Here is a 27,889-nt window from a genome sequence, read left to right as displayed (position 1 = left end):
GAGAAATTAGAAAAGGTGCATATAGCAAGATATATAAAGAGAAAGAACATTTACAAGGAGAGAGTATATACACCAAGCTCATTGCAATACACAGTGCAAGAAAAGTCCCCTTCTCTGCAAAGGTTGGAACTAGAAAAGTGCTATTCTTCAAACAGTAAGAAAACCACACACCAGAGATTATGTTTTCCATTTACATTCTTCAAAAATAAAATAAAGTTAACAAATGTGTGCTGTTAAAGATCACATGAAAAGGGGAAGTATGTTTCTTTATGGTCTCTGCAGCAGATGCTGTTCAGAGAAGCCCATAATCACCTAGCAGGTAGACAGATAAGAAGGGACATTTTTTAAAAATTACATGTTAGGACAAATTATTTGGAGACTTTCATAAGAGGGTAGGTGTTCCCTAATACATTAATGCTGGAGGATTCGCTGACAAGAAACAAGAAGTTTTTATGTGTTTGTTTTTGAGATGGAGTCTCGCTTTGTCACCAGGCTGCAGTGCAGTGGCACGATCTCAGCTCACTGCAACCACCACCTCCCAGGTTCAAGCAATTCTTCTGCCTCAGCCTCCCAAGTAGCTGCGACTACAGGCAAGCACCATTATGCCCAGCTAATCTTTTGTATTTTTAGTAGAGACGGGGTTTCACCATACTGGCCTGGATGGCCTAGATCTCTTGACCTCGTGATCTGCCCGCCTCAGCCTCCCAAAGTGCTGAGATTACGGGCTTGAGTCACCACACCCAGCCGTAAACAAGAAGTTCTGTGGGCTTTATAAGTTTATACACTTCCATGTGACCATATTGTGTAAAGCATAAAAAATCAAGCAACTCTGAAAATCAGTTTATTCTATGAGTATATACAGATCACCAATGCTAAAATTTCACTAATAAAACATGGAGTAATTGAAAACTTGAACTACCAGAAAATTCACTAGATTCAGGTGACCATTGCTCATGGAGAAGGAATCTTTCTTCATTCTTTTCTCAGTTGCCACTCTCCCAGGTTCATAACACTCAAAAACATCAGTGTGGGTCACAGCATTCAGGAAAACCTTCCATTATATTTTTATACATCCAGGCTTGGATATACCACACATATCCAGAGATATAAGTCTTGATAGCAAGCATAAACATGTTTGAAATGGAAAAATGAAGATAACAGGTTATGAATGCAATTAAGTCAAATGACTTAACCAAAATTCAGCATTTCTAAAAGTGATTCAAAAGAAAATTACAGCAAGAGTCATTATAAAATAGTAGGCAATATGCAAGAAGGTATTTAGGTTCTCCCTAAAATACTATTGTCAGGAGAATAAAAATTAGGATTTAGCAACAGCCTTTCAGTCCAAAAGTGCAGAATAAAGCTTCTAAAAGGACCTCACAGAGAAGATTAAATTACCACAGAATTTCATAAAGAATTCATTGAATGCTTAAGCAGTTTCTGTGGAGGTCAAAGGGAACCAATCAGAAAATTGGGGTCATTAAGGGATGAGAGACAGGGTAATAGGAGCTGAAATATAATTATATACTAAGTGGAAGGGGAAGGAAGAAATAGCAGAAATAATAAGTGCTGTTTTGGTTTTGGATGAATCATTTTTTTCTTTAAAGACATTTATAGACTAACTCCGTTGTTTTTCCCTTCAATGATATTTTATTCTTTATATTCTATTTTAGAATTATGGCCTCAAGGGAGTGGCTCAGGTGATGGAAGTATCGGAGCCTTTGATAGATATTTCACATATATTTAATTGGGAATTTGAACCATACTTCATCTTTCTTCTTAAAATGCTCATTAAAATCTAGTATTTCACTATACAAATATGTGTATGTATTACATTTCAACTTCATTTTCAAGAAGCAAGTCTATAAAACATAAAAGCAAGAAGTGATAATAAGCTAAAAATCCACATGTAGGGATAACCAAGATAACATTTCATATTTTTCCTGTGTTCCCTTTTTCCTCTCCCTCCCTCCTGTGTTTACTTTGGAGTCTATAATTCTAAAACTTGTATATGTTGTTAAAACATGCATACTTTATCTTTTAAGCAAGTCTCCTTAATTCACTGAAATTTGAGATAAGAATAATGAGTTAATCAAAACTTAAAATACGTAAACTGGTAATTCTGCTCTAAAATTATAAAAAATAAGTTATTCTGAGCTTTAGTTAGTTGGTGTATAATCTAAGCCAGAGGTGTCCAATATTCTGACTTCCCTGGACCACATTGGAAGAAGAATTACCTTGAGCCACACAGAAAATACATTGACACTTACAATAGTTGATGAGCTAAAAAAAAAAAAAAAAGTCAAAAATATGTCATAATGGTTTAAGAAAGTCTACGAATTTGTGTTGGGCTGTATTCAAAGTCGTCCTGGGCCACGTGCAGCCCATGGGCCACAGGTTGGACAAGCATGATCTAAGTCTTCAATTTGAACTTCCTTGCAAAAATGTTATGCTGCCATTCTACTTTACACACATTTCTATACAAAACTGACTACTCTAGAATTGATTCAAATTACAAAGTCAGCAGAGGAGTTACTACAGTTAGAAAGCAATACAGAGAAGACAAGGAGTGTGGTTTTATGAACATAGCAAATACCTCACACCTAGTTATTTTCAGATTCAAAAAGCTCTTTCACATGCAGTATTTTATAATTATCTTAATAACACCGTTGAATAAGGCTTATTTTGTTCCAGCAGTATGGTTAACATACAGCATCTCATTTAAGCTCACAAGAAACAAACCAATAGAGAAACAGTGAAATCAAGGTGATCTTAAATGATTTACCCAGGTTCACAATGCTGAAAAGTGACAGAGACTAAACTCCAAACCAGAACTGATTGCAGTTAATTACCACCTCACTACAGCTTTTGCTTTCAAACAAACGGAATGACATTCTTGGGAGATCAATAAAATTCAATTCAGAAAGTCCTGAAACATGCCCCAGAACTCAGCATTTAGTTTCCCTGCTACCTCTCTAATGGCTCCTCTTGTTCTTCCTATTCCCTAAATACACAGTATATTCCCCTAAATATGTTCCCCAACTTCCTACCTTCAGACTGCATCCTTGTCTCCTGAAAATCATCTTTTCCTCTCCACTGAGCACCATTATTCTTACAACTGAAATTGCTGGTATCATTACTCCTCTTCCAAACTATAATCAGTCAATTGCCAAGTCATATACTGCCACGGTGATGCCCCACTCACTGCCACTGCCGAGGCTTAAGTCCTCATTGCTATCTCGTAACTGTTGCAAACAGGCTGAAAATAAGATTTCAGGTCCCCAGGAGGTCTTGCAGGGTCTTGTAAGCCACAACTCCTTTTGCATGTCATCTCCCACCACACCTCTTGGACTCCCCAACCCTGCTGGCCTGAACTCTTTGCAGTTCATTACACACAGGGTCAAGCACACGCCTGCCCTAGAGTCTTGCCCTTACTGTTCTCCAAATAGTTACACGGCTGACTTCTTCACTTAATTCAGGTTCAAATGTCGCCTCCTCAAGAGACCATAGCACCCTGTCCCTATTACACCCCATACCCTTATCCTGATTGTTTTCCTTCATGGTACTTTCAATTTCAAATCACTAGCATTTATTTTGTATTTATTACTCCCCATCCACCCCAAGAGAGTAAGCTGTACTCAGGCCAGAGATTTCTATCACTTTCATTCCCTACCTTGTCCCTTGTCCTTTGACTACTGCCTAGTACATGGGAACACTGAGGTATTTGTTGAATGAATGGATGAAAGAACATCTGAATAAATCTAACAGGTTTTTCTTTTACTATTTTCTCCCTCTCTGCTTTTACCATCCACAATATTATCAGTGTGGCTCAAAATACAGCAAAACGAAATATGGAATTGGTAAGCCTCAAAGTATTTTTGGGGAACAGTGAGTAGGTCGGTGAAATGCCATATAAATAATGGCCTAGGACCTGGCTGTGTTGACTTCATATGCACTATTTCTAATACCTTGTTTCAGGGAATAATAATAATCCTTACCTCACAGGACTATTTTAGGGATTTAATGAGGTAGTATATATAATCTGCGTATATAAAATGATTGATACAGGGCTGGCACATAGAAAGCATTCTGTAAATATGAACCAGTATTACAATGGCTGGCTTGCAGCCAGTTTTCTATTGCTGCTCTAGGGTTTTAAATATCATGGTGAGGATTTTGTACCTAATGTATTTCTAAGGAATGTTTTGTTAAATTTTCTCCTAATTAGTAAATATTTTGAATGACTACATTTTTGTTTCATACTCTTCCTAGGCCATGTTTCCCTCTTTCATAATGTTATCTATCTAGAGTTGCAGAATCTAAATGACGCTTTGAGGGAAAAAGTCATTTCTGTATTCCATATTATAAGCAAAGATAAATCCCAAATGTATTTAAACATTAAAATGATATCAAGAGAAGAATTAAGAGACTATTTGAAGATATTTGGAAATAGAGGGAAAGTTATTTTAAAGCCATTTGAAGAATTCATAAAGAACAAGATACCATTTTACTCCTATTAACATGACAATACAATTTTAAAGTACGATGTTCAGTGTTGGTAAAGAAGTATACTAACAAATCCGGTATAACTGGAAGTAATTTGGTAGTTTGTAGCAAAAGAATTATAATGATGAATAGTCTCTGGCCCAGTTATTACTCTTTCAAACACTTACTCTGTGGAAATATTAATAATCCTATACTTAAGGTAAAGCACGAGACATCACCGTTTTGTTTCTCTGTTACCTAAATGGAAATGTCAGGAGCATCATCAACTCTCTCCTCTGTACTCTACATTCACACAAATGCCAAGTATTTATATTACCAAAGCTATTCCTTTTCTTTTATTTCCACTGCCATCATCCCGGTTTAAGTTTCATTAATTTAACCTAGACCACAGTCCTTATGATAGTCCAAGATTTTTATGCCAGGGATTCTTGGAAGTACCACTACTGTTAGAATTAATATGATTACAAGTATAGCAGCAAAAAGATAAAATGATTGCTATTTATGGAAGATACGACTGACTATCTGAAAAGAAGATAAACCCTGAGAAACCACTTGAACCAATAATTGAGTTATAAAATAAGTAGACCAAAATCAATAGCTTTCCTTTGTACAAATAATAACCTATTGAAAAATATAAAGTAAATAAATCTATTCTCTCAGCAGTGAAAAATATAAAATACTGTGAAAAGCATTGCAAACCTACAATTTTTCCATCAAGATTTACTATCAACAATTCTGTGAGGCAGCTAATTCAACAAAAACTCAAGTATCTCTTGCTTCTTTTCTTCCTCTTTGTGAACCAGCCAAATAAACTAGATCCATTCATCTGGACCTAGTAGTTTCGAATAATTATCTTTCCAATGCACTGTGATTCTCCTATTACATAACTACACACATCCCACCAACCTCTTCCTCAATGCCAAATACTCAGTTCTCTGGAATTCTAGTTCTACCCTTTCCACAGCTTCAACCTCTTGGCCTTTTGGCTCTCCCTGAATCCTGCGATTCCAGCAAGAACACCACTTGCCCCATGGACTTCTCAAATGGTAGCTGCAAATTCTTTGACCACCATGGATACTGCATATATACCATGAACTACACATTTGTACTTCAGAGTCAGAAGGTACAGTTATCACTTTTCTACCCCAACAAAAAATACCTGCTCTTTGAGGTTCCTGTTATTAATTTCCCTGTCTACATACACACCCATGCACACACACATTCATAGACTCTCTCCTTCATTCATTGCTGACTTTGAAATCTGGGTCACAATCTCTCTCTCCGTCACAATGTCTGTCACATTCTGAAGGATTCTGACATACATGTGATTGACCTATCCTGCACCCTGGCCTTTTGACTCCTTGGCTCTCTCCTCACCTCCACTTCATCTGTATAGCCACAGTTTTGTCATCACTCAAAACTACTCCACCTCTAAAAGCTCTGAAACAGAAATTTTACTTTCCCTCCCTAGCTCCTTATTCTTCCAGGTGGCCTCTTCAACTATTCCTATTGCATTTATTCTTCAACCTCGTTATTGTGCCATATGAACTAACTTTCTCCCTATTGATGATCCTGTAACTATCCGTACCTTCTTCTCTATCCAATATAAATATCTTTAAGTCTCAAAGTTCAGTTAGTTTTTGATATTATCATAAACTTCTTTGTCTGGAAATCAAAATCCTAATGATGGATGAATCAATCTACTTTTCTCATGCCTACATCTTGGTTGTCAAAAGGTCGGGGCAAATTGTATAATCAGATGGATAAACAGCACAACTTCTGGTTATCAACTTTATCTGGGACCTCAAAACTTTCACAGGCTGTTTTTGGTACATTGCAATTTCACCTATGACTCTGCCTCTTCTCTCCAAAAATTCACTTTAGATCACACTTCACAGAAAAAAACAAAAGATGTCAGACATAGACTCAACTCCTTTAACTTCCTTTCCATCAAATAAACATTTAGTTGCATCAATATCCACCCATTTCTCCTTCCCTTCTGTTTCTACATGAGTGTCTCTTCTCCTAGCAAAGTTCAAATCCTTCAATTATGCTCTGAATCCTATGCTTTCTGCTCTATTTATACCATCTGTTAATTCCTCTTTACATTCTCAACCTTTCTCTCTTCCCTTCTCTCTCATTTTTTCTCTCTTTTTCTCTCAAATGCTAATGAATACCTGCCATCAGCATTTAAATATTGTCTCTTCCTATTTCTTCCCATTTTAAAAAATTGAAAAAGATTCCTGAGCCCTACATGTGCATTCAGTAACTATGCCATGCCTCCCCCCATTCAGACCCAAATGTATTACAAAAAGCATCACCATTTCTCCCACCCACTCCCCATAGCCCACTCTAATCTGGTGTCCTTTTGCAGGCCAGCAAACATGCTTTCAAAAAGACAACCATCTCCACATTCTGAATCTCATGAAAAATGGTAAAAGCATCATTTTATGTCCTCTTAGCACCTTCTGTTACCACGCATCGCTTCCTACTTCCTAAAATACTCTTCCTTTAGCTTCCTTGGTACAATAATACTTCTAATTTTGTGTGTAATTTTCTGGCAACTCTTTCTCATGTTATTTTACAGACTCTTCCACTTCTTACAGGTTTTAAATGTTGAAGCACCTCAAGGATAGGTCCTTGCTCCCTTTTCCTCTCTATATATTATCTCCTTAAGTGACTCTGACCATTCCTATGGCTCCAGTTAGCAGCTACACAAATGACTCCCCTATTTATAGCTCCAGCTCAGACCTTTCTTCTAAACATCAGACTTACACATAAAACTTCAATATTTCCTCTTAGATGTCTGTGGGCATCTCAAACTCCTTATGGCCAAAAGTGAATTCAAAACCTAATTGCCCTCCAGTATTCTCTACTTCAATAAATAGTATAATCATCATAGCCATTCACCCACTTTGCGACACATCCATGATATGTCTCTCTCCCTTGGTCCTTGAAATCCAATTACCATAGGCAACCTATTCTACCTCTCATACATACAAATCTATTTGCTTCTTTCCATAAAATGGAAAGAAAAAATCAAACTAGAAAAGATTTTCTTTTTAATGATGATAACATCTTGTGCTGGTGTGGGTGATGAAAACAGGCACTTTCAGATGTTGCTGAAGTGTAAATTGGTAAAACCATTGAGAATTATACAGCAATATGTGCCAAAATTCTGCATATTTTATACATTGTTCAACCTATAATTCCCCTTTTTTACATTGACTTGATATAATTGTGGCAGTAGTTTTATAATAGTGAAACCTGGAAACAAATGAACAGTAAATTTGAAATACTTTGATGTTTATCCTCAAAGCATAAGGAAGTGTTTGAAGGGTTTTAAACTGGAGTATGAATCATTAAATATTATAATTTCTATAGATGATTCAGCAGCAATGTGGGAACTGGGTTGAAAAATCAGAAGGGATATGGGAACATTAGTTAGGGTCATTAATATTTTATCTGCTAGAACATATTTTGTTTCATCTGGGAAAAGGTCTCTTTTGATACAGGAGATTATAAATACACACACACACACACACTCAATGTATGTGAAAATTCATCACTGTTTTCAGCACAATCTAAAGAGACTCTATCAGCTCAGAATTTTTAGTAGTTTATCATGTTTTATGTGATAACTAGATCACTTGGGGAATTTTTTTATCCTCAAAGTATTCAAAATCTGAAAATTGCTTTAACTCACCCTGATTTAAAGTTTGCAACATTCTTGACAAAATAAAGAATTTAGAAAGAACAGTCCTTTCTATTCTGTTCAGGATGAATGCTTTTTCTAAATGCCATTCACTGTGTCAGTTGTGCTACACATAACCCCTAGTTACTCTGCTTTATTAAATCCCCACTTCAAAATATAAAAAGAATAAATGACACAATGAATAGAAGTACAATTATTATTTTTTGCAGAAGATGCACAAGCACAATAATCTCAACTTATTGTTAATATGTACAGATGCAAATGAGTACAGTAAAAATCCTTGGAAGAGGGGTCAAAATATGAAACACCTTATTCAATAAATGTTGTAACATGTTTTAAACATCTACTATGCATTAGATACTGTCAAGTGATGAAGATACAGAGATAAATGACAGATGAACCTTGCCCTGTATGAATAACTCAATTCATTCAATACAAACTCAATTCAGCTTTCAATATAAAGCTTGGTTAGAATTTCTTCAGAAGCCTCATACCTTACCTGCCACTCATTCAGGACCGCTGTTATTTCCACCCTGTGACTGAAATTCAAAAGGTTAACCACTTCTGACCTCTGTGTTTCTGAACTAGTATTCTTTAAAGGCACTATATCATGTTTCTATTCTGTTCTATTTGAAACACTATCCAAAAAGTAAAACTTCATGCCTCTGACATACCATGTATTGCTTTAACCATAGATGGCCTCAGACATGGCAACTGACCACTGGTTCACCAACTTATTGATATGACCTGAAAATGCACCCTGCCCCAATGCTGGAACAGAGTCAGAGTAAGAATCATATCACTGATGTCAATGAAGGCCACCATACTTCCTATCTTGTTATTCTTGGGTACGACTACCCAATTTGAAAGTAGCTTCCAAACACATTATTCCTTCTTTCACCTTCAGACCTTGTTCACTTTCCTCCCTCCTGAATCATCCTCCCAGGGTATTAAAAAAAAAAAACTGTAGAAAAGGCTACAAGTTTTTGCATCCCTGTTTCTTTGTCCCTTTCAGTGTGACTTTAAAGGTTTTCCATCATCTATACTAGCCTTGTGACTTGAGGAGACCAATAGAATGTGGTAGAAATAATGATGTCTGAATTCCTAGTTTAGGAGTTAAGACATTTTGCTAGTTTTGACTTTTTAAAAATATGCAGCCATCATATAAAGAAGGCTGAGCTAACATGCTAGTTGAAAGATGATATGGAAAGACGCTCTAGTCATCTCAGCAACAAAAAGTGAAAGTGTCATAAACCAACCATCTGAACTGACACACCAGCTAACTACAGATCCACAAGCAAGCCCAGCATGATTTAGAAAAAAAAAAAAAAAAGATCCCAGTTGAATTCAGTCTAAATTTCTAATATGCCAAACTGTTTTTTAAACTACTAAATCCTGGGATGTTTTGCTACACAATAAATGCCAACTGATAAGATGGGCTTCCAATCCTCCATCTCAACCAGTGACCACGTAGATCCTCTACAACTTAACACCTCACTCTCAGTGAAACCTGGGTTTTCAGTTAAGACAATGCTGCTTACTCTGAAGTCCTCTCATTTAGACTGTTTATTTCCCACACCACATGTATGCTTGCTATAGGAAGGAGTGTCACTTCCAAAATATCACTATCTCACCCTCAGGAAAGAATTCAACTCCTTTAATGTTTATGGCATCTGTCTCCTTCACTACATTTTAAAATTTGTATCATCTATCTATGGCATAGTCACTGGGGACTTTGGAACCTGAAAACATTCTTTCTCTCTACCTTAGGCTGGGATTTGTCTTGGGAAATTTTTAATGGCCTTTGGGAAACTTGTTCAACACCTAGAATCTAAATTTGCTTGACTCCTTGCCTCCTCATATACGGTGAATTTCATTTCCTATCACTTAAGCATTCCATTTCCATAGCTATACCCTTGAACATGTTACTCCATCAAAATTAGTCAACCCTCTGAAATATTTCAACTCTTAGCCCATGAGACTTCTTTCACTAATATATTAAAATAAACAAAATAATAAAGATTTAAAAAAACAAAACAAAAGGATTCAACAACAAAATTCAACTGAATAACCATAGAAAAATGTTTATGGTATTCATCAAAGAATTATCTTTAAAAGATACCAGAATCAGACATATTCCAAGCTTTTAAATCAGAGACAGATAATTATCATAATATATAAAAGTGATCAAGAAGCAAGAACAAATTATCCAAAGAAATTCTTAAAAAGACGAGTGATGGTAGATTTGCTCTCCTGAATAATAACTCATACTAGAAAGTTATGATAAAATATTGTAGAATTAGTATCCTAAGACAAAATAGATTAATAGAGAATAAGAAAATCTAGAAACAGAGTCAAATACATGTAAATATGTCTAATGTAACAGAAAGGTGCAACATCCATCAGTGAACAAAATAATTATTTAACAAACGGTACTAGAATTGTTGGTTAATTTGCCTAACCAAAAAAAAAGTTAACTAGATTATTATCTCATGTACACAAAAAATGAATCCTAGGTTGTTTAAATTTAAAATGAAAAAAAGAAGGGGACATTCAGAGGCTGGATAGTAAATATTTTGATGAATAAAAAGAGGACAGGACCTTTTAAAGCATGACAACACTGAAAGCAGAACTATTAGGAAAAGACTGAAAGACTCAAATACATGATATTTTACATATTTTTGATTGAAAAACACTTAATAAAAACATTATGAAAATATATTTGTAACATATATAGTAGATAAGTTTTATTATAAAAAGAGCTTATACAAATAAGAAAAATGCAAAGAATTAATTTTTAAATTGCACAATGTACATGAAAAATTAATTCATAAAACAAATACAAAGAATGTTTATACATTGTTGGTGGGAATGTAAATTAGTACAACCTCTACAGAAAATCTGGAGATTTCTCAAAGAACTAAAAATAGAACTACCATTCAACCCAGCAATCTCACCATTTGGTATCTACCAAAGAAACAGAAATAATTATAGTATATTAAAAAGACCACTGCACTCATATGTTTACTGCAGGACTATTCACAATGGCAAAGTCATGGAATCAACCTAAGTGTCCATCAATCCAATCCATCAATGAATAATTAGATAAAGAAAATGTGACATGTATATACCATGGAATACTATACAACCATAAAAAAGAATGAAATCATGTGTTTTGTAGTAGCATAGATGGAGCTGGCAACCATCATCCTAAGTAAAATAACTCAGAAACAGAAAATCAAATACTGCATGTTCTCAGTTATAAGTCAGAGTTAAACAATGGGTACACATGGAATACAAAAGGAAATAACAGATACTGGGGAGTTCAAAAGGGGAGAGAAGAAGGGGCATGAGGGTCGAAAAATTACATATTGAGTACAATGTTCAGTATTTGTGTGATGGGCACACTAGAAGCCAAAACTTCAACATTATACATATATTTATGTAACAAACCTGTACATGTGCCCCCTGAATCTATAAAAATAAAATACATTAAATATGTTTTTAAACAAAAAAAAATAGAAATTTTCAACAAACATAATGAAAAAAAAATTCAACAATCTAGATTTTTACCTCCACTTTAGTCCTTTATCCCAGACTCCAGGCTGAAATATCCAACTAGTTGCACTACATTTCCACTTAAATAGCTAACAAACCTCTTAAACATAATATGTCTAAATTGAATTTGATCTTAGCCACTCTCCCAAATATAGCTCAATTACCAGCCTTTCCAATCTTAGGTATTAGCAACTATGTCCTCTTACTTCCTTGATCCAAAAACTCTGTAATCATCCTCAACTCCTCTCTTTCACTGATACCCATTTCTCACCATTAAAAACCCTGTTGGCTCTACCTTCAAAATATAATACATCCAAAACCTAATCACTTCCCATAACTTCCACCTAATGAAACTTCCATTATTTCTTCCCTATATAATTTCAAAAACACACTTGCCTTGCTTAAAATGTGTAACCAGCAACCCACCGACCTTGGCATAATAATAAAACTTAATTTAACCCCATCCTACCTCTCTAGCTGAATCTCATATTATGACTCTCCACACAGCAGTCAATTCTGTCACCTTTTACAGCATGACGCCTCCCTACACAGAGCCTCTACATATTCAGTCTCCCAGCTTACACATTCTTCCTTCCCCTCTTCACTAGTTAAATGCTATCTTTCATTAGAACTCAACTCCAACATCCTTTTCTCAGGAATACCTTCCCTGATCTCCCTGATAGTAGAATTTTACTTATTTCAGGTGCTTTATCAGCACCCTATGGCTGCACCCTTGCATTGCATACTTGATCATTACATGATTACAGAAAAGAGATTCAGTGGTAAAAAACTCATTTCACCTTTATTTCACTTAATTTCTATATGCCTACAACAATTATTCCATATTACTATTTCTAGATCATTTCAAGAGACATTCTCCAGCTCCTAAATTCATTCCTGGGCACATGGAAAATTCAGCCAGGATAGTTAATTCAATTCTTACATCCCACTTCATATTCTACTGATTATCTCCCCTGCCTCTAAGTCCTTCAGCATTTAGGAACTGCGGTCTGAGGAGACATTATACATTAAATAAATCAGTGAACAAGTACAATGTGCATCTTGTTCTATACCAGCCCACTCCCTCCCTTCTTTCCAACTAACAAATAAAAGTGACCTTTCTGAGATTCAGGGCCTGAGAAATGCTAGAGATAGACTACAAGCATGAACATAGATGGGTGAATTATTAACATTGCTTTGCTGTAAAATGTCCTAATTTCTGGTCAGGAAAGCTCACTTTTTTATTGGTTTAAAGGCCACTTTTTTTCATTGGTTTAAAAGCATGATGCTTACCTACAAAATAGTATGAAAAGAATATGCTATCTACTGCAATTTTTTCTCCTCCTCAAAGCATAATAAAGGATTAGCTTCCTAAATTTAATAATAACGATTTAGGCAAACAAACAAATAAACAAACAAAAGGCTCTTGTTTTGTGGTTTCCTATAAATAATGCTACAGTAAATTACATGATCCTAAAACTGGTTAAAAAGGCTTCATTGGTTAAACAAAGACCAAGAGAATATCCAGGGCCATTTGCAAACACTCGCTTTCAGCATCATGAGGTATATTTGTGCAGGCTCACTAACTCCTTGTAAATCACCATCTTTTAAACCACAAGAATCGAGTGGCACAGAGCACAATTCTAAGAGGATGGATTAATGAGAGAATTTTTACAAAGGACAAAAGAGAAGTTAAGCTTTTGGAAAATACATTGTCCTAAAGTTTTCTAATGCTGGATTGCTCTTATTAATCTTCTTACTCTTATAAGATCTACAATAAAAAACCAGAGACTTCAATGTATGTGGAGTACTAATAGTTAACAAGTTGGAAGAGAACATTTAATTTAGCATTGAGACAGCACAATCTTTCTCAGCAGAAACACCCAGCATAAACTAAAACTATTTTACAAGACTATACCAAGCTATAAAGGCCTAGGAAATTAGACAGATGTGATTTATTCCACAAGTACTCAGAAAAAGACTTCATCTAATAAAAATGCAAAGAAAACTTTTTCAAAAAGCTTTTGGTACTAAAGAATTCTACATGATCTCTAACTTTTAAGAATTCCAGTTAATAATCAAGGTAGGTTTGGACCTTTTACATAGATACTTTAAATTTTAATTCAGTGTGTTTTCTCTATTCTTTATTTACCAAAAGCCAGTAAAAACCCAATCAGAAGACATTTACTTTTGAAATGCCTCTTCCCGAACTATCAGATTTGATAGTTTCTGTTCCATGTAATGAAGTCTTACAAAGTAATGAAAAGTTGCACTTTTGATAACAGGCATACAAATTTCATTTTAAGGAATACTACAAGATTTACTTTTGATTCTTCTCTCTTACTAATCATATAGAAATAAGTATTATAAAATCATATTTCCTAAGTACTTACATGCCCATTGAACATATGGGTAATTAAGGTCCTTGATGTCTCTAGAACATCACAAACTCTTTCAATTCTCCATTCAAACTGATTTTCTATTTCCATTGATTAAATACGTTACAAATCATATGAGACAATATAAAAAACACTGCATATGTTTACACTGTGGCACTGCCACTTCACTGGCTGGCTTATCTCAAGCAAGAGAAGCAACCTCCCTAAGCTCCAATTTCATCTGTAAATTGGGAGCCATTATGAGAAACAAGAGAGATGATTCTGTTAAGTTCTCACACTTAGAAAATACTTTAAAAATGTCAGCTTAAAACAACCCTAAAACATATCCTGACATCTTACTGCATACCTAAGATCAAAAAGAGAGAGAGAAAGCAACATTGAGTTCCTGGACAGTCAGGGAAGCACACCTGTTAGCTAAGTCCTTCCTAATCAAAACATGCTCCATGAACCAGCATGTTTGTCTCACCCGAGAACTGGTTAGAAATGTGAACTCTTAGGCCTCACCCTGAAACACTGATTCAGAATTTTTATTTTAATAGAATCTCCTAATGATTCATATCCCCACTAAAACTTAAGCAGCACTGAGCTAAGTGACGTGTTTCTGTATACAGACCTTACAGCTTGTCTGAGAAAAATTCAGGTCTCAGCAAAATTACCAATGTTATGAATCATGGAGGTCACTTTCCAACGCTTAAAATCATAAATATTATATCGTATATTATCTATTGTGCTACATGGGCTGAAATTTATCTTTCCTGGGTTGCTGAGTTTGTTGCACAAGTATTTGTAAGACATCTCCTTATAACTTGCAATAATATTCATAAGTGAGGGCCATTATGAAGACAGCCAGAATTTTTTTACACTCTCAATGTAACTAAAGTATAAAACAATCAATAACTCCAGATCTGAGTCTTAAATCCTACAATCCTGAGGTAGCCCTATGGCTTAACACAAGTTCCATGTATCCACTTCCCTAATAGAGACAACATTCTAGCAACTGGGGTGAAAGGGATGTGAACGGGAGTTGCTCATTTAGAAACAAAATCTAAGTATAGGCTCTAGTGTATAATGTAGGTGAACTATATACTATGGCTCAGAGTGGGATTGCAGCAGCCATTCTGACAAATAGATGTTAGCAGATTAACATTCCTGAGTTGGAGGAAGCTCCACTCTTACCACCAACTCCAGGAATGATTTTTAAGGCAACTTCATGTGGTCTTTTTTTATAGTGAAAGATTTTTAAATTGGGGCCAGCTTTTGCATAAAAGGAAATGTGCTTAAACTCTATTCCACCTCAACCGTCTTTAAACTGAAACGTGTCTGAATTGTTCAGGCACCGTGGCTCACGCCTGTAATCTCAGCACTTTGGGAGGCTGAGGCAGGCAGATCACTAGAGGTCAAGAGTTTGAGACCATCCTGGTCAAAATGGCGAAACCTTGTCTCTAGTAAAAGTACAAAAATTAGCTGGGCATGGTGGCAGGCACCTGTAATCCCAGCTACTTAGGAAGCTGAGGCAGGAGAATCACTTGAACTCAGAAGGTAGAGGCTGCACTGAGTCAAGATCGTGCCACTGTACTCCAGCTTGCATGACAGAGCGAGACTCCGTCTCCAAAAAAAAAAAAAAGAAATTCATCTGAATTCTGCTTTATCACAATCACCTCTAAACTGAATAAGTGAATTCCTTTCTGGTCCCTCATACTAAACTCCCATATCGTTAAGTTTTCTTCATTTAATTCTTAAGCTATAATAATGTCAAACCATCTGTAAATATGTACAGAAAACTGAAGGCCACATACCGTTTTCAAGGCAGCCACTGGAGATGCCAGTGCAGCTGAGCTGTTGTTTTGCACGTTTGGTTGAGGATATGGGTACTGTGGCTTTATTCTCTAATAGGTGCTACATTGCCCCTTTACCTTTACTGTACAGTTGGGCTGTCGGAGTTACTACTTGCCACGTAATTGCCAAAATCAACTTCTAAGATGCTTCAAATTGTGTATGTCTCATTCTTCCCTATTCTTATTTCAAAATGCCATTTTGTATGATCTCAATTGAGAAGAAAATAAGCTCATTTATAAAACAATTACTTAACAGCACTGCAGATAAAAAGTTGCATTTTCTGTCTCAGTTAAGCGTTTTTCTTCTCTCTTAAATTGAGTCTTCTATAAATGATACCTAGATTATTGTTCTTTTGCTTTGGTATAAATCTGAAATCCTCTCACTTATTTCAAAGCCTTGTGATACTAAGAAGAAGGAATAGCCTTCTGATCACCTAAAGAATTCCATTTTAGTCCCCTAGAACTGTGCTAGACAGTTTGATTTAATTATTACTGGAGACAGATTTGCATAATGCTTTCTTCTGAAAAGTCTTAGGTCATTTAAACAATGTCATTATATGCACAGAGAAATTCTTTTGAGAAAGTGTAACGGGACATGAAAAATAATAAAATCCACAAAATACATTTATTCAAAGATTTTAATAATGAAGAGAAATTGCAATTCAGAGTGAAGAACTAGAAGCTGAGTATTCTATTATTTTAAAATAAGACAAGATTAAATAGGCACAGTATAATGCCTTAGAGTCAGAGGACAGTATCCGTGTTATGTCTACTGGAAAACCACATTCATATCAGAAAAAAAGGGGAGGTGAATACATTCTTATGCCATCTGTGGAATTTACTGAAGATGCAAAACAGCAATTAATTTAACAATAATTTTATATGAGTTCACCAGACAACATTGTTTGCGGTAAAACAAGAATATTTGGGCTTCCATTGACTATCTCTCATTAAAAGAACTCCTATAAATTGTCATTTTCCTGTCAAAGTTGCTTGGGAAAGACCAAAAAAGTCCCCCAATGCCCTTTCTAAAGACTTAGTGAAACCCGGAGAAATGTGCTGTTTTCAGACTTCTCTCAGCACTGCCACCTAGTGCTCCCTTGCTAAAGGAAGAAAACATGGGACCATCTTTTTGTAGAATAATTAGGCAAAAGCAAGCAATATTTAAAATGCCATAGTCTTTGACCCAGCAAGTCCGCCCTTAGCAACTTGCTCTATAGTTAAGGCCATAAGACTGTGCCAAAATTATGTAGTAATGGCTTCCTGCAATATTGTTTCTCATAAGAAATATATAAATGAGCTGGAAACAATTAAAATATCTTTAGAGAGGGAAGAAATAAAATTAATTTACATTTAATGTGAAAATATCTCCATATATATTATTAACAAAAAATAAAGTCCAGGAAAATTTTTAATATCATTTACAATATATAAAAAGCCTAGAAAGGCAATGTGAGTGGATGCATTAAAAGTCATCTGGAGGGATACACAAAAACTAGAAGTTTGGTTGGGAAACAATAGGGAGATTTTTATGTTTCATTTCATATCTGTTTGTATTGTTTGCATATTTATTATATGCATGCATTATTTTTAATTAAAGCATTAAAAATACTGTACTAGGATTGGGAAGAAAGAATGGTAGAATTAAACAACTTACACTACCCAGGACTGGCATACAGGACATAGAGGCTAAGTCACTGTGACATTGTAATCACTCTGTGATTCTGCCCTACATTTCGCTGGCATTCCAGCTATGAGCTGACTAATTAACAGTAGATTTATATTTTTCTAAAGATCATTAAAATATATCACATGGTGTCTCATAGTAATTAATCTGAAGGCTGTATTGTTAATTATTCTGCTATATTAATATATTGCCAATTCAGTATTTTTCCACTGATTTGACATTTGCCAATTTTCGTAATGTTTAAAAGGTAAGCAGCATGCCAACTGCCTTTTTGAAGGGTTTTTTTTTTTAATTAAGATAAAATTAATGACAGTACAGTATTTAGGAAGCCTACAGGATTACCTTGAGGAAATCTCTCTTTAATAAATTTAGCTATCTGTCTTTAGAGAAAGCATTCCCTATCATAAGCTCATTTTCTTAAAGTAATACACAAATGAACTATTTTCTTGCCCATTTGTCACATATACCTATAGAATTATACAAGTATTCTAATTCTATGATTTATCCAATGTTATTTCAAATACTAAATTAAAATCATTTTAGTGAGAAAAGACAGTCCAGACCAAGGCTATATATGGGATTTCCAGTGACACCATTAGCTTTCAGCTCATGCAATTGTTTGCTGTGACATAATATTCTGTATTGACTACAGACTTTCAAGAAATATTCTTAAAATAGCACATCTGATATGTAAAATAACACACTTTCCTTTTGATTGCTACTTCTACCTTTTCGTTATTACATAATTTCTCTCATTCTATATTGGCATTCTGGTCATATGGACCCTCATGTCTCTATCACACCGATTAATTTATAATTGTGTTCATGCATGAGAACCTCCAGTACATCCTGAATATTTCCCATGCTTCCAGCATAATTGTAAAAACAGCTATGTTTATTGGTTACTTTGTTCCAAAATTATTTTCTTTTTTAACATAGCCTACATATATTACATTTTCCCCTCTGTTAAGAACAAAAAAAAATTATTGGTAAATTATATTCCACTGATTTTTATTGAAAAATCAAGAATACATATTCAGAAGTCTCTGAATCCATTTTATCAGATTATCATCCAATTTTTAAAAATCCCTAAGTACTTGAGTGGCAATCATTTAATCTCTACTACCCGTACTTTGCCATGCATTTTAAGGTGACAGGACGAGAATCATCTATATTAATGTGCAAAGAAAATAAGCCTCCCAAATTACCACTTCCTACTAAAAGCAAGAAAATTATTCTTTGAAAAAGTATGAAGACAAAATATTTACTCTTATTTTTTATTATTTAATATTAATGAAAGCAGCCCATAAATATATAAAAAGGCACCCAACTTCATTAGTCACCTGAGAAATAACAAATTTAGGCTACAGCACAAAATCATTTACCAACATCATTTATCAGAATGGTTAAAATTAAAAAGACTAAAAATGCCAAGTGTGAGTGAGGGTGTGGAGCAACTGGAATTTTCACACTTTGTTGGTGAGACAATAAACTAGTATTACCACTTTGGAAAACTGTTTGGAAAATTGGTTTTGTCATAGAGCCAGACAGTTTTACCCTCTGACCAAACAATTCCACTGTTGGAGATATATATATATATATCTCTACCAGAAATACATACATAACTAAGACCAAGAAACATGTAAAGAATTATTCTAGGAGTATTATTCACATATCCCAAATCTGCAAACTACCTAACTGCCATCCAACAACAGACTGAATTATGGTACATTAACACAAATGAAATATATGCAGCAGTAAGTTTAAAAGATCTGCAATGGACAGCAAAATGATGCAATAAATATGAATGAGTGCAGCTACATCTTTTATCTGCATCAAAAATATGGATGAGTCTCACAAAGATGATTGTGAGTACAAGAAGTCAAACACACAAAACAGTACACCTTTATTAAGATATGCCCACAATATTGAGGAAGAGAGTGGCCTTGGGGAAATCAGGACACAATTTGAGAGAAAAAATATATCTTGCATTACATACTACTATTCAATCTTAGTAAAGTCACTTAATCTACCTGGCTTCATTATTCTTCTCTAAAATGGGGATAATGAAACTTTACCTCCCAAAAGCAAATGGCTGTTTCAAAGAACTCTTGAGGTCCTATGTAGCTTGGTATTTTTATCAATAAAAACATGAGTGACTCTTTTAATAAAAAAATAGTTAACATTGTTCTAAGCACTTTACATTTATTACCTATTCAATCCTTACACAGCCCCTATACAAATGAGGCAACTGAGGCCATTAGAGGTTAAGCAATTTGACCAAAGTTTCAGAGCTAATAAGTTGTGGAGTCAGAATCTAAACCCAGAAAATCTGACTTGAAACTCACAGACTTAACTACTCAATACACAAAGATATTACATTAAAGTCCACCTTAAACTAAAACGGCTTTTAAAACTTAAGTTTAAAATAACCCAATGTCTAATCAACACAGAGAATATTAAAGTGTAATCTATATTATATACTGAAACTTGGACCTTGCTCAATCAAAACCATGATCTTTTATTTATTCATATAATTCTGGACTCTGAAGAAATACCACTTAAACTAACTGTTGCTACTAGGCAAATACCAATCAGTTCTGGTGGTCACATTCACTTTCCCTGTATTTGAGATCTCTCTAGTAATGGAGGAAAGCCATTAGAGCATCAGTTCAGATTTGCCTCAGATTCCCTGTTTTCGTGAATCACCTTTCCTGTGAAGCAGAGCTCTGTGTACAAGCCTGAATCTACAATCAATATTAATAAATAATAAATAAAGACATGCATCCATGTAATAGTAGGAATATTCAGAAAAATTAAATTGTTTTCTAAGTTCAGTGACTTTCAGTAACGTTTGATTTCCTAGAATTTCAGTCAATTATTTTCTGATAATTCTTTTTGTTTAAATCTGGGTTGAGATTTTATGTACTTTAATTATGTCTTGACCTCATTCTATTTCAGAGTTAAAGTCACCTAAAATATTTATACTTTCCATTTTCTACAGCTATCAGGAAAATGTGTCACTTAATCTCCCTAGTTGTTAGTTGACAGCCTGAGACTGGGATAAAGGATATGGAGGAGATAGTGACTGAAGGAGAAGATGATGAGTGGTGAAGGCAAACTCTGACGCCTAAGACTCAACTAGGATTACAAAACACCTCTGGTGAGCTTATCTCCTGGTCAATAAAAGCAGATCACTTAGATTAATTATAACAGATGGTTTTTAAAAGAAAAATGAAAAAGAAAGCAGGCTGTCAAAGCACAGCACTTTCAGATGGAACTTCTCTAAGACCTCTAACTAACTGCCTGTTCCTGAACATCTTGGAATTCTCATTATGAGGAAGATGAAGATAATACCTACTTATAGAACTGTAAGGATCAAATGAGGCACAAAGTATGTGCCTTGTAACCTACAGAAGCAATATGACTTCACTATGGCTGTGATTACTATGACTTTAACGATTTGGCCTTGGCATTCCTGCCTTCGGCTTTTATCCTCTCTGTTTAACTCCAGCACACATTTTAATGGTCCAGGCAGGAATTAAGTCCCTCCTCCCAACGCTTTGTTTATGTAGATTCAAATAAAGAAAAGGCTTGGTTTCTTCTGACTTCTTTCCCAGAACAACAACCTTCTTGCTATTCATCAGTATCTATATTCAGACAACGAGCTGGAGTTGAAGTTACTGAAGGAAAGTATAAAGGAAGCTGCAAAATAGGACTGCCCAGAAATGTGCAAACAACTCTGATGAAGCACCCTGAAAGCATTAAAGGAAGAACACCAAAAAGTGGCCACATGCACGTGTTTCATTCATTTCAATCTAGGCAGAGTCAGGTTCAACAGTCAGGTCACATGTTTTACTTTCCAAAGAGTTCAGAAACAGTAAGAGATTAATCGCTTTAAACAGTTTTCAATAATAATCTATTTTACCGATTTTTGTCATTTAAAAGGCAGTTGAGCAGAAGAGTTTCCAAGATAGGATAAGTGCAGGGTCTAAGAAGAGGGCTTATATTTGTATGCAAAAGAGCAAAAAACATAGGAATTTATGTCTACTCCACTAAAATTAGATTTTCATAAATTATAACAGTGATACTACTGGTGAATTAACATAGGAAAATGAGACTATTTCTCCCCACATGCAACAGTAATACACACACACACACAACATCACAGATATGTGTAACTATTGGTTTCTCCCACTTTAAATGCATATGAAAATATATACTATCTAAGTAAGTCAATCAAAAAATCACTATTACATTTATTTTAAGTGTTATTTGTCTTCTACAAGACTTTTCAGAAACACATTTTCTGGATATTGTCAGTGACTTATTTTTAAACTGTGCTTTGGGGAGACTCATTCCCAAAAAGAACTTCCAAGAATATTCACCATATGAACTAAATGCTTATTTCCCTAAGGGAAAACACCTATGGCTGTTAACTGAAATGTCTTGCTAGCTCTAGTAAAATGTTAAGTTCATTAAAACTAAAATTTTAAATCTTTGAAATAACAAGCAAACATAGGTCTAAATCCTCTCTATTCCTTTCTATTCCATGGTACTTATCTGATATATCATTAAATGTGAACAGCAAGATAAAGTCACTTTATCCTTATTATTTTTTAGCCATATTCAACGACAGCCTATGGCTTTTTTTTTCATTAAGTTGTGGTCTGCTCACTGATTACTCACTTCGAGCTTTAATTATTTTCTATAAGAAGCAGTTTATTTCGATCATTAACACCAAAGACTGCCCGAAACACTCTTCCTTAATGAATCTCAAAACATTTTATCATTTCATTTTGTCTAACTGTATGCTTGTTGGGAAGAATTCAAGCATTAGTCCGATTTAGCCTGCAGTGTACTCTTGGTAACAGAGACAAATGGCAAGATCAGAATTGAAATTCACTTCTGATGAATCTCTCACAATGGCCCGTTATTTCAATCAACCTGTATCTAATAAAACTGACATCACTTAATGCATATCTGTCATATACATGAAAAACAACATAGAATTATGGATGGAATGAAGGATAAAAGAAGTTAAAGCAAAAAGTATGATTCCTTGCTATTGAATTATGAATATGAAGCCATATATATACATATGGTGCTTCTTCCTTCCTCTCCCCAACCACCTAAAAGAAAACTATAGGACATCACCACAAGTCTCTTGTAACACAGATTATTTCTCACCAAGGAAATTAGCTAGTCACATGTAAGAAAAATTGCATTCAATCCTTTCTAGTTCCACTGAATCGACTTGACTAGGCTAACAGACTTTTATGAGATGGATTGGCTTCAATGTAAAGCCTAATAAAATTAAATATAAATGCATTCCTGAGGGAATTAAATCAATGGATTACCCAGCAACTTCCTGATTTTTCTCTGATAGCTTGTCACTCTCACCAGCAGTAGTATATTGCACACTGTGTAGGCAAGAGTAAGATATGGCCACAGTAAAGGAGATGGGTAAACATAACATTCTAGCAAAAGCAGATGTTAATTTCTCTCCCTCTTCCTCCACCTGCTGTCTCTCTCTCTCTCTCCACCCCTGCTTCTCTCGCCACTTTGTCTTTGTGAGAGTATACATATAAATACACTTGCATTTACAGAGCTCTATATATTCCACAAACTTTAAAACAACTTAGTTTTCACGTATGTTACTACTCCTTTGTGCAAAAAATAGCTAAATATTTTAAATACTCTTTTTAACAAAGGTTTAAGTGAAGTCTTTTAAAGTATAAATAAAATAGAGAAATTATTTCCATTATTTATTGAATAATCTAAAACCCAGTTAAAGTTACAAATGATTCGAAAAGTATTTTTTCACATCAGAAGTGAACACTATATAATAACTGCTAAAAGGCAGAAAGGCTTCCACACACAGTGGTATGAGTCTTTTGTTTCCTGAATGAAGGTCATGGCCCTATCCACACTAAATTATCGTATAATAATGTGAACTTCTTGTTTGGGCTAATGGAACAGCATATCTTCTGCTGTGGAGGCCACTTGTGTCATGCATTTCCTTGGTTATTGTGGCCATGTGGACCATTCTTAACCTATTTGGGAGATACTTACAGTAAATAGTACAATGAGTGAAATGCCTTCCAGTAAGTTTCTTACATATCTTTCCTACCAAAATGCTATATATAATAGATTACTCCAAGAAAAATTTGTCCTGCTGGAATAGAGGCATAGCATTTTAAAATGGAAATGGACTGATAACCAAAACAGAGAAAGTATTCTTCCTTTTTTCTATCACTTCTGAAAGCTATATAGCTTGCCCAGATTAAATCAATGATGGGTGAATATTTACTAATGCAGTGCTTTATTTTTCCAAAGAAAGTATTCATCATAAAAGTTATGCTCACATTTGCATTCCTTACAGCATTTGCCATCCACATATGCAAGAGCCGACTTAAGTGGGCAGTCAGGATTTGGACAGATGAGAGTTTCACACTGGATGGTTCCATTCTGAAAAGGAAACAATATTTAAAGAATTTCCAAGTTGAAGTTTAGTCGTTTTCAAGAATTTTTGAATCCATTCCTTAAATTTTAAATTCTTCATATGATATGTCATAAGTACCACTATTGTCTTTAATCATGGGTCTTTAGCAGGATCCATCTTTTACAGGGACAGCGTTAAGGACACAGGTGGAGGGAAGAGGACAATGTGACAGGGAAATGGCAGGCCTCACAAGGGTAAGCCTGGAACATCCAACAAACCCAGATTACTCATAAAATGAACATCAACAAACCAGTAGAGTTCTGGAATAGCTGCTGCCATCCTGGAAGTCCCAGTCTCAAGACCCAGAATCTCTCCATGGATATTTAACCTTGAACAGACCACTGCCAGGAGGGGAGGTGGTGCTGACAATCACCAGAAGGAGGCGCCAAACTGGAGACAGGACTACCGCAAGGAATTTGATTCCTAAAGGTCTCCCAGACCTCCCAGGTAGCTGGCTACTCAGGTTTTCCCAGTCATTTTATTGACCTCACTATACCACATTCCATCTTTTACTCAATTTGATTTTTTTTTTTTTTTTTTTTTTTGAGACGGAGTTTCGCTCTTGTTACCCAGGCTGGAGTGCAATGGCGCGATCTCGGCTCACCGCAACCTCCGCCTCCTGGGTTCAGGCAATTCTCCTGCCTCAGCCTCCTGAGTAGCTGGGATTACAGGCACGCGCCACCATGCCCAGCTAATTTTTTGTATTTTTAGTAGAGACGGGGTTTCACCATGTTGACCAGGATGGTCTCGATCTCTTGACCTCGTGATCCACCCGCCTCGGCCTCCCAAAGTGCTGGGATTACAGGCGTGAGCCACCGCAATTTGATTTTTGCTCCCCATTTAAAAAATTTAGGAAGATATCATGCTCCTGAATAAAAATTATATCACACACACAAACGTGCACACATGCGCACACAGACACACACACACACACACACATACACAGAGTTCTGAACTATTTTGATCTTTTTATATGCATAATATTCTGTTTTTGAATAAACTGGATGAACTTGGAGAAATTTTTTAAAAGGCTAATTTACGTAGATCTCTGACTTCTTTCCAGAAAACCAGCTTTAACAGATGAGTTTATGTGTAATTTAAAAGTTTAAAACCAAACCCACTTTAAACTTTTCTTTGAAAATGAACATATATTTCTGAAATCATAATGCATAAAATATTCTACTTCATTAGTGAGCAATTAGCAAAATCACATTTATTTAAACTCTATAATTTGTATTCCACTGTATTAGTAAACTATTAGATTGTCTCAACCATTTAAGCTCTATCATTTGTTTATATTGCCTGATCTGGACACAATATTTAATGCTGTATATGACTTAGCTTCATTAAAATGCATTCATAAAAAGACGAGGGAAAAAAAAATCTCTGGAAATGTTAAGGATAAGAGGATAGTCTTCTTTGGGAATCACCTTACTTAGTTTAAATTGCTAACTTCATGTGTGTACCAATAAACTTAAACTTTATAGCATTCCTAAACCATAATCATCTCGAGCATAGAAGGTGTTTTTAATAATGCAACACATTTCTTTAGATGTGACCAGGTTTGTTGGCACTTTAGTGTTGTGTCTTGAGAAAATGGGTCTTGAAATTTTCATGATTACATTGTTTTAATAAATATTTAAAGAGTAGGAGCATCTGAATTCCCTTAGTCTGAACTCAAATAGAAGCCATACCAGGCATGTGCAGTTCTTACAGCCATCTGTCCAGGACTCAAATTCTCGGTAGGTGGTTCCCTTCATGGTGCAAGTCCTTTCACAATAGCATTGATCCAATCTATTCATTCGCTGCTCAGCTCGAGACAGCTGTGGCACAAAAGAAGGGGTTTTACATTGTTCATCCTTCCAGCAACACAGAAAGTGAAACACTCCAGCAGGCATTTAATTTTTTAAAAGTATGTAGCAGTAATGATGGCTGTTCTTGTCAACCACTTGTCATAAACATATTTAAGACTTTAATTTAAAAGACTGAGTTTTTTTCCTCTTCTTCTTTTTGTGATAAATTTGCTCCCTGCCTTAGAAACAAACAACATAATTTATAAGACACAAATCAAAGGTTAATTCCAAATAGCATCACTCAAATGCAGAGAAGCATTTTCCAGGAAAATGTTTAATTTCATTAATATGCTTACTCAAGTAAAAAAATAAAATTCAGAATTTATATTGTATAAGAAACAAATCATACACCATACAACACAACCATCAGGTAATCTGTAAATACCATACAAAATTATAAGTCTGGTGAAATTGTAGGTAAACCTATGTGCTTATGATATTAGTAAATAATCCTAGAACTGTAACATAGTGGTAGAAAGCATCTGTGGTTCCATTTCCTTGATATGATTCTGGTGTCTATATTCTTGACACTGTCTTCCTGCCTCCTTACTTGTAATGAAAAGCTAAATAAAAATAAATAATAATAAAAACTAAACAATAGGTTTTGGGGTACATACCTAAAATGCAATAAAAAAATAAATAAATAAATAAAACTAAACAATAAATCCTCCTGTAGTAAGCAGTGTATAAACCAGGTAATCTTCCTCATTCCTGATTTGCTGAACCATTTGTTATACAGATGGCTAGAATTTTAATATTTATAAGCCTTTCCTTAAGCAGGGATTTAGATTCCGTCCTAGCAAACAGTATGGTATAAGAATACCCTTGAGGGGAAAATCTATGGTTATAAAAGGAAGTATTAGGAACATCAAGGATTTTTAAGCTTCCTCACTGTATTTTTGAGTAGCTTTTACCTTGGCTGATGTTTTGGCTAAAATATCCTGTAGCTCCATGATTTTCTGCACAAGTCCGTGGAAGTCATTGCAAGTTGGACAGGCTGGAATTACAAACACTACATTGATCAAGATGCATTTGTAAGGGGTTCAATCTGGTTAAGTCTATGCTGACAACTAATATATGGGAACTCCACAGTGCAAGAACTAATAGACTTACTGCGATTAAGATCTGGGCACTGAGCGATAAATCCCTGGGGCATGACAAGTAATTGCACATCTTGCATTATACCCTGTGTATGAAAAATAAAAAAAAGACATATTACTTTCATTTACCCAAATTATGTTCAATGGTCAAGTTCATGAAGAAAAGCATTACAGAATAGACTTACCAAAATCCCTGAGTAAAAAGTCTTTGTTAATGCTTTATTTCTACTTCATACCAAAGGGAAGGAAATTAATCAGGCACAATAGATGATTCCCCATGTATTCTCCTATTGATAATGTTTTTAAAGCCTTAAGATTTAAATGTCAAGATATAATTAAGAGGCAATAGTTATGTTGTTTTGAGAAGTTATTTTTAGTTAGCCACTAATGGGCTTGAAAATGACCTTTAAAAAATCAACCTGATAATCAGTTCTGGCTTCAGCAACTCTGACATTGATACCAATTTTAAATTAACTTTAATTATTGAAAATGATAGAAACACTGAGTCATGAAAGCATGCTCATTTGAGCATTTCTCCTTTTTCATTTGGATCTTTTAACACTAATTTCTCAGTTCAAAAAGGACAACAGATTTATTAAACAGCTACAGCAAGATAGAGTGATGAGTTCTTATGCATACAGAAAGTTTAGCATGAATTTTTTAAATGCTAGCTGGAAATGACCTGTTTTACACAGTAAGTTTTACCACATTTATAGGCAAAATTTACATGC

General features: G+C 35.0%; 1 protein-coding gene across 5 annotated transcripts in view; it reads right to left on the bottom strand.

Annotated features, from left to right (window-relative positions):
* NELL2 (neural EGFL like 2) overlaps positions 1 to 27,889 on the bottom strand; it is a 428,916-nt gene that overhangs the window by 235,680 nt on the left and 165,347 nt on the right. For all 5 annotated transcript variants that reach the window (XM_064369806.1, XM_064369807.1, XM_064369805.1 and 2 more), the window contains exons 7-10: positions 27,172 to 27,244; positions 26,973 to 27,055; positions 25,900 to 26,028; positions 24,069 to 24,171 (exon numbers count right to left, since the gene is read on the bottom strand). In XM_064369806.1, coding sequence (XP_064225876.1) covers positions 24,069 to 24,171; positions 25,900 to 26,028; positions 26,973 to 27,055; positions 27,172 to 27,244 — 388 coding nt within the window. The remainder of the gene's footprint in view (positions 1 to 24,068; positions 24,172 to 25,899; positions 26,029 to 26,972; positions 27,056 to 27,171; positions 27,245 to 27,889) is intronic.

The sequence above is a fragment of the Aotus nancymaae genome, unplaced genomic scaffold (assembly GCF_030222135.1).
Source record: "Aotus nancymaae isolate 86718 unplaced genomic scaffold, 86718_ANA_hifiasm-v0.15.2.pri h1tg000092l, whole genome shotgun sequence".
In the NCBI taxonomy this organism is placed as follows: Eukaryota; Metazoa; Chordata; class Mammalia; order Primates; family Aotidae; genus Aotus; species Aotus nancymaae.
The sequence above is the reverse complement of the archived record's forward strand: the minus strand, read 5'-3'. Positions and strand labels throughout refer to the sequence as shown.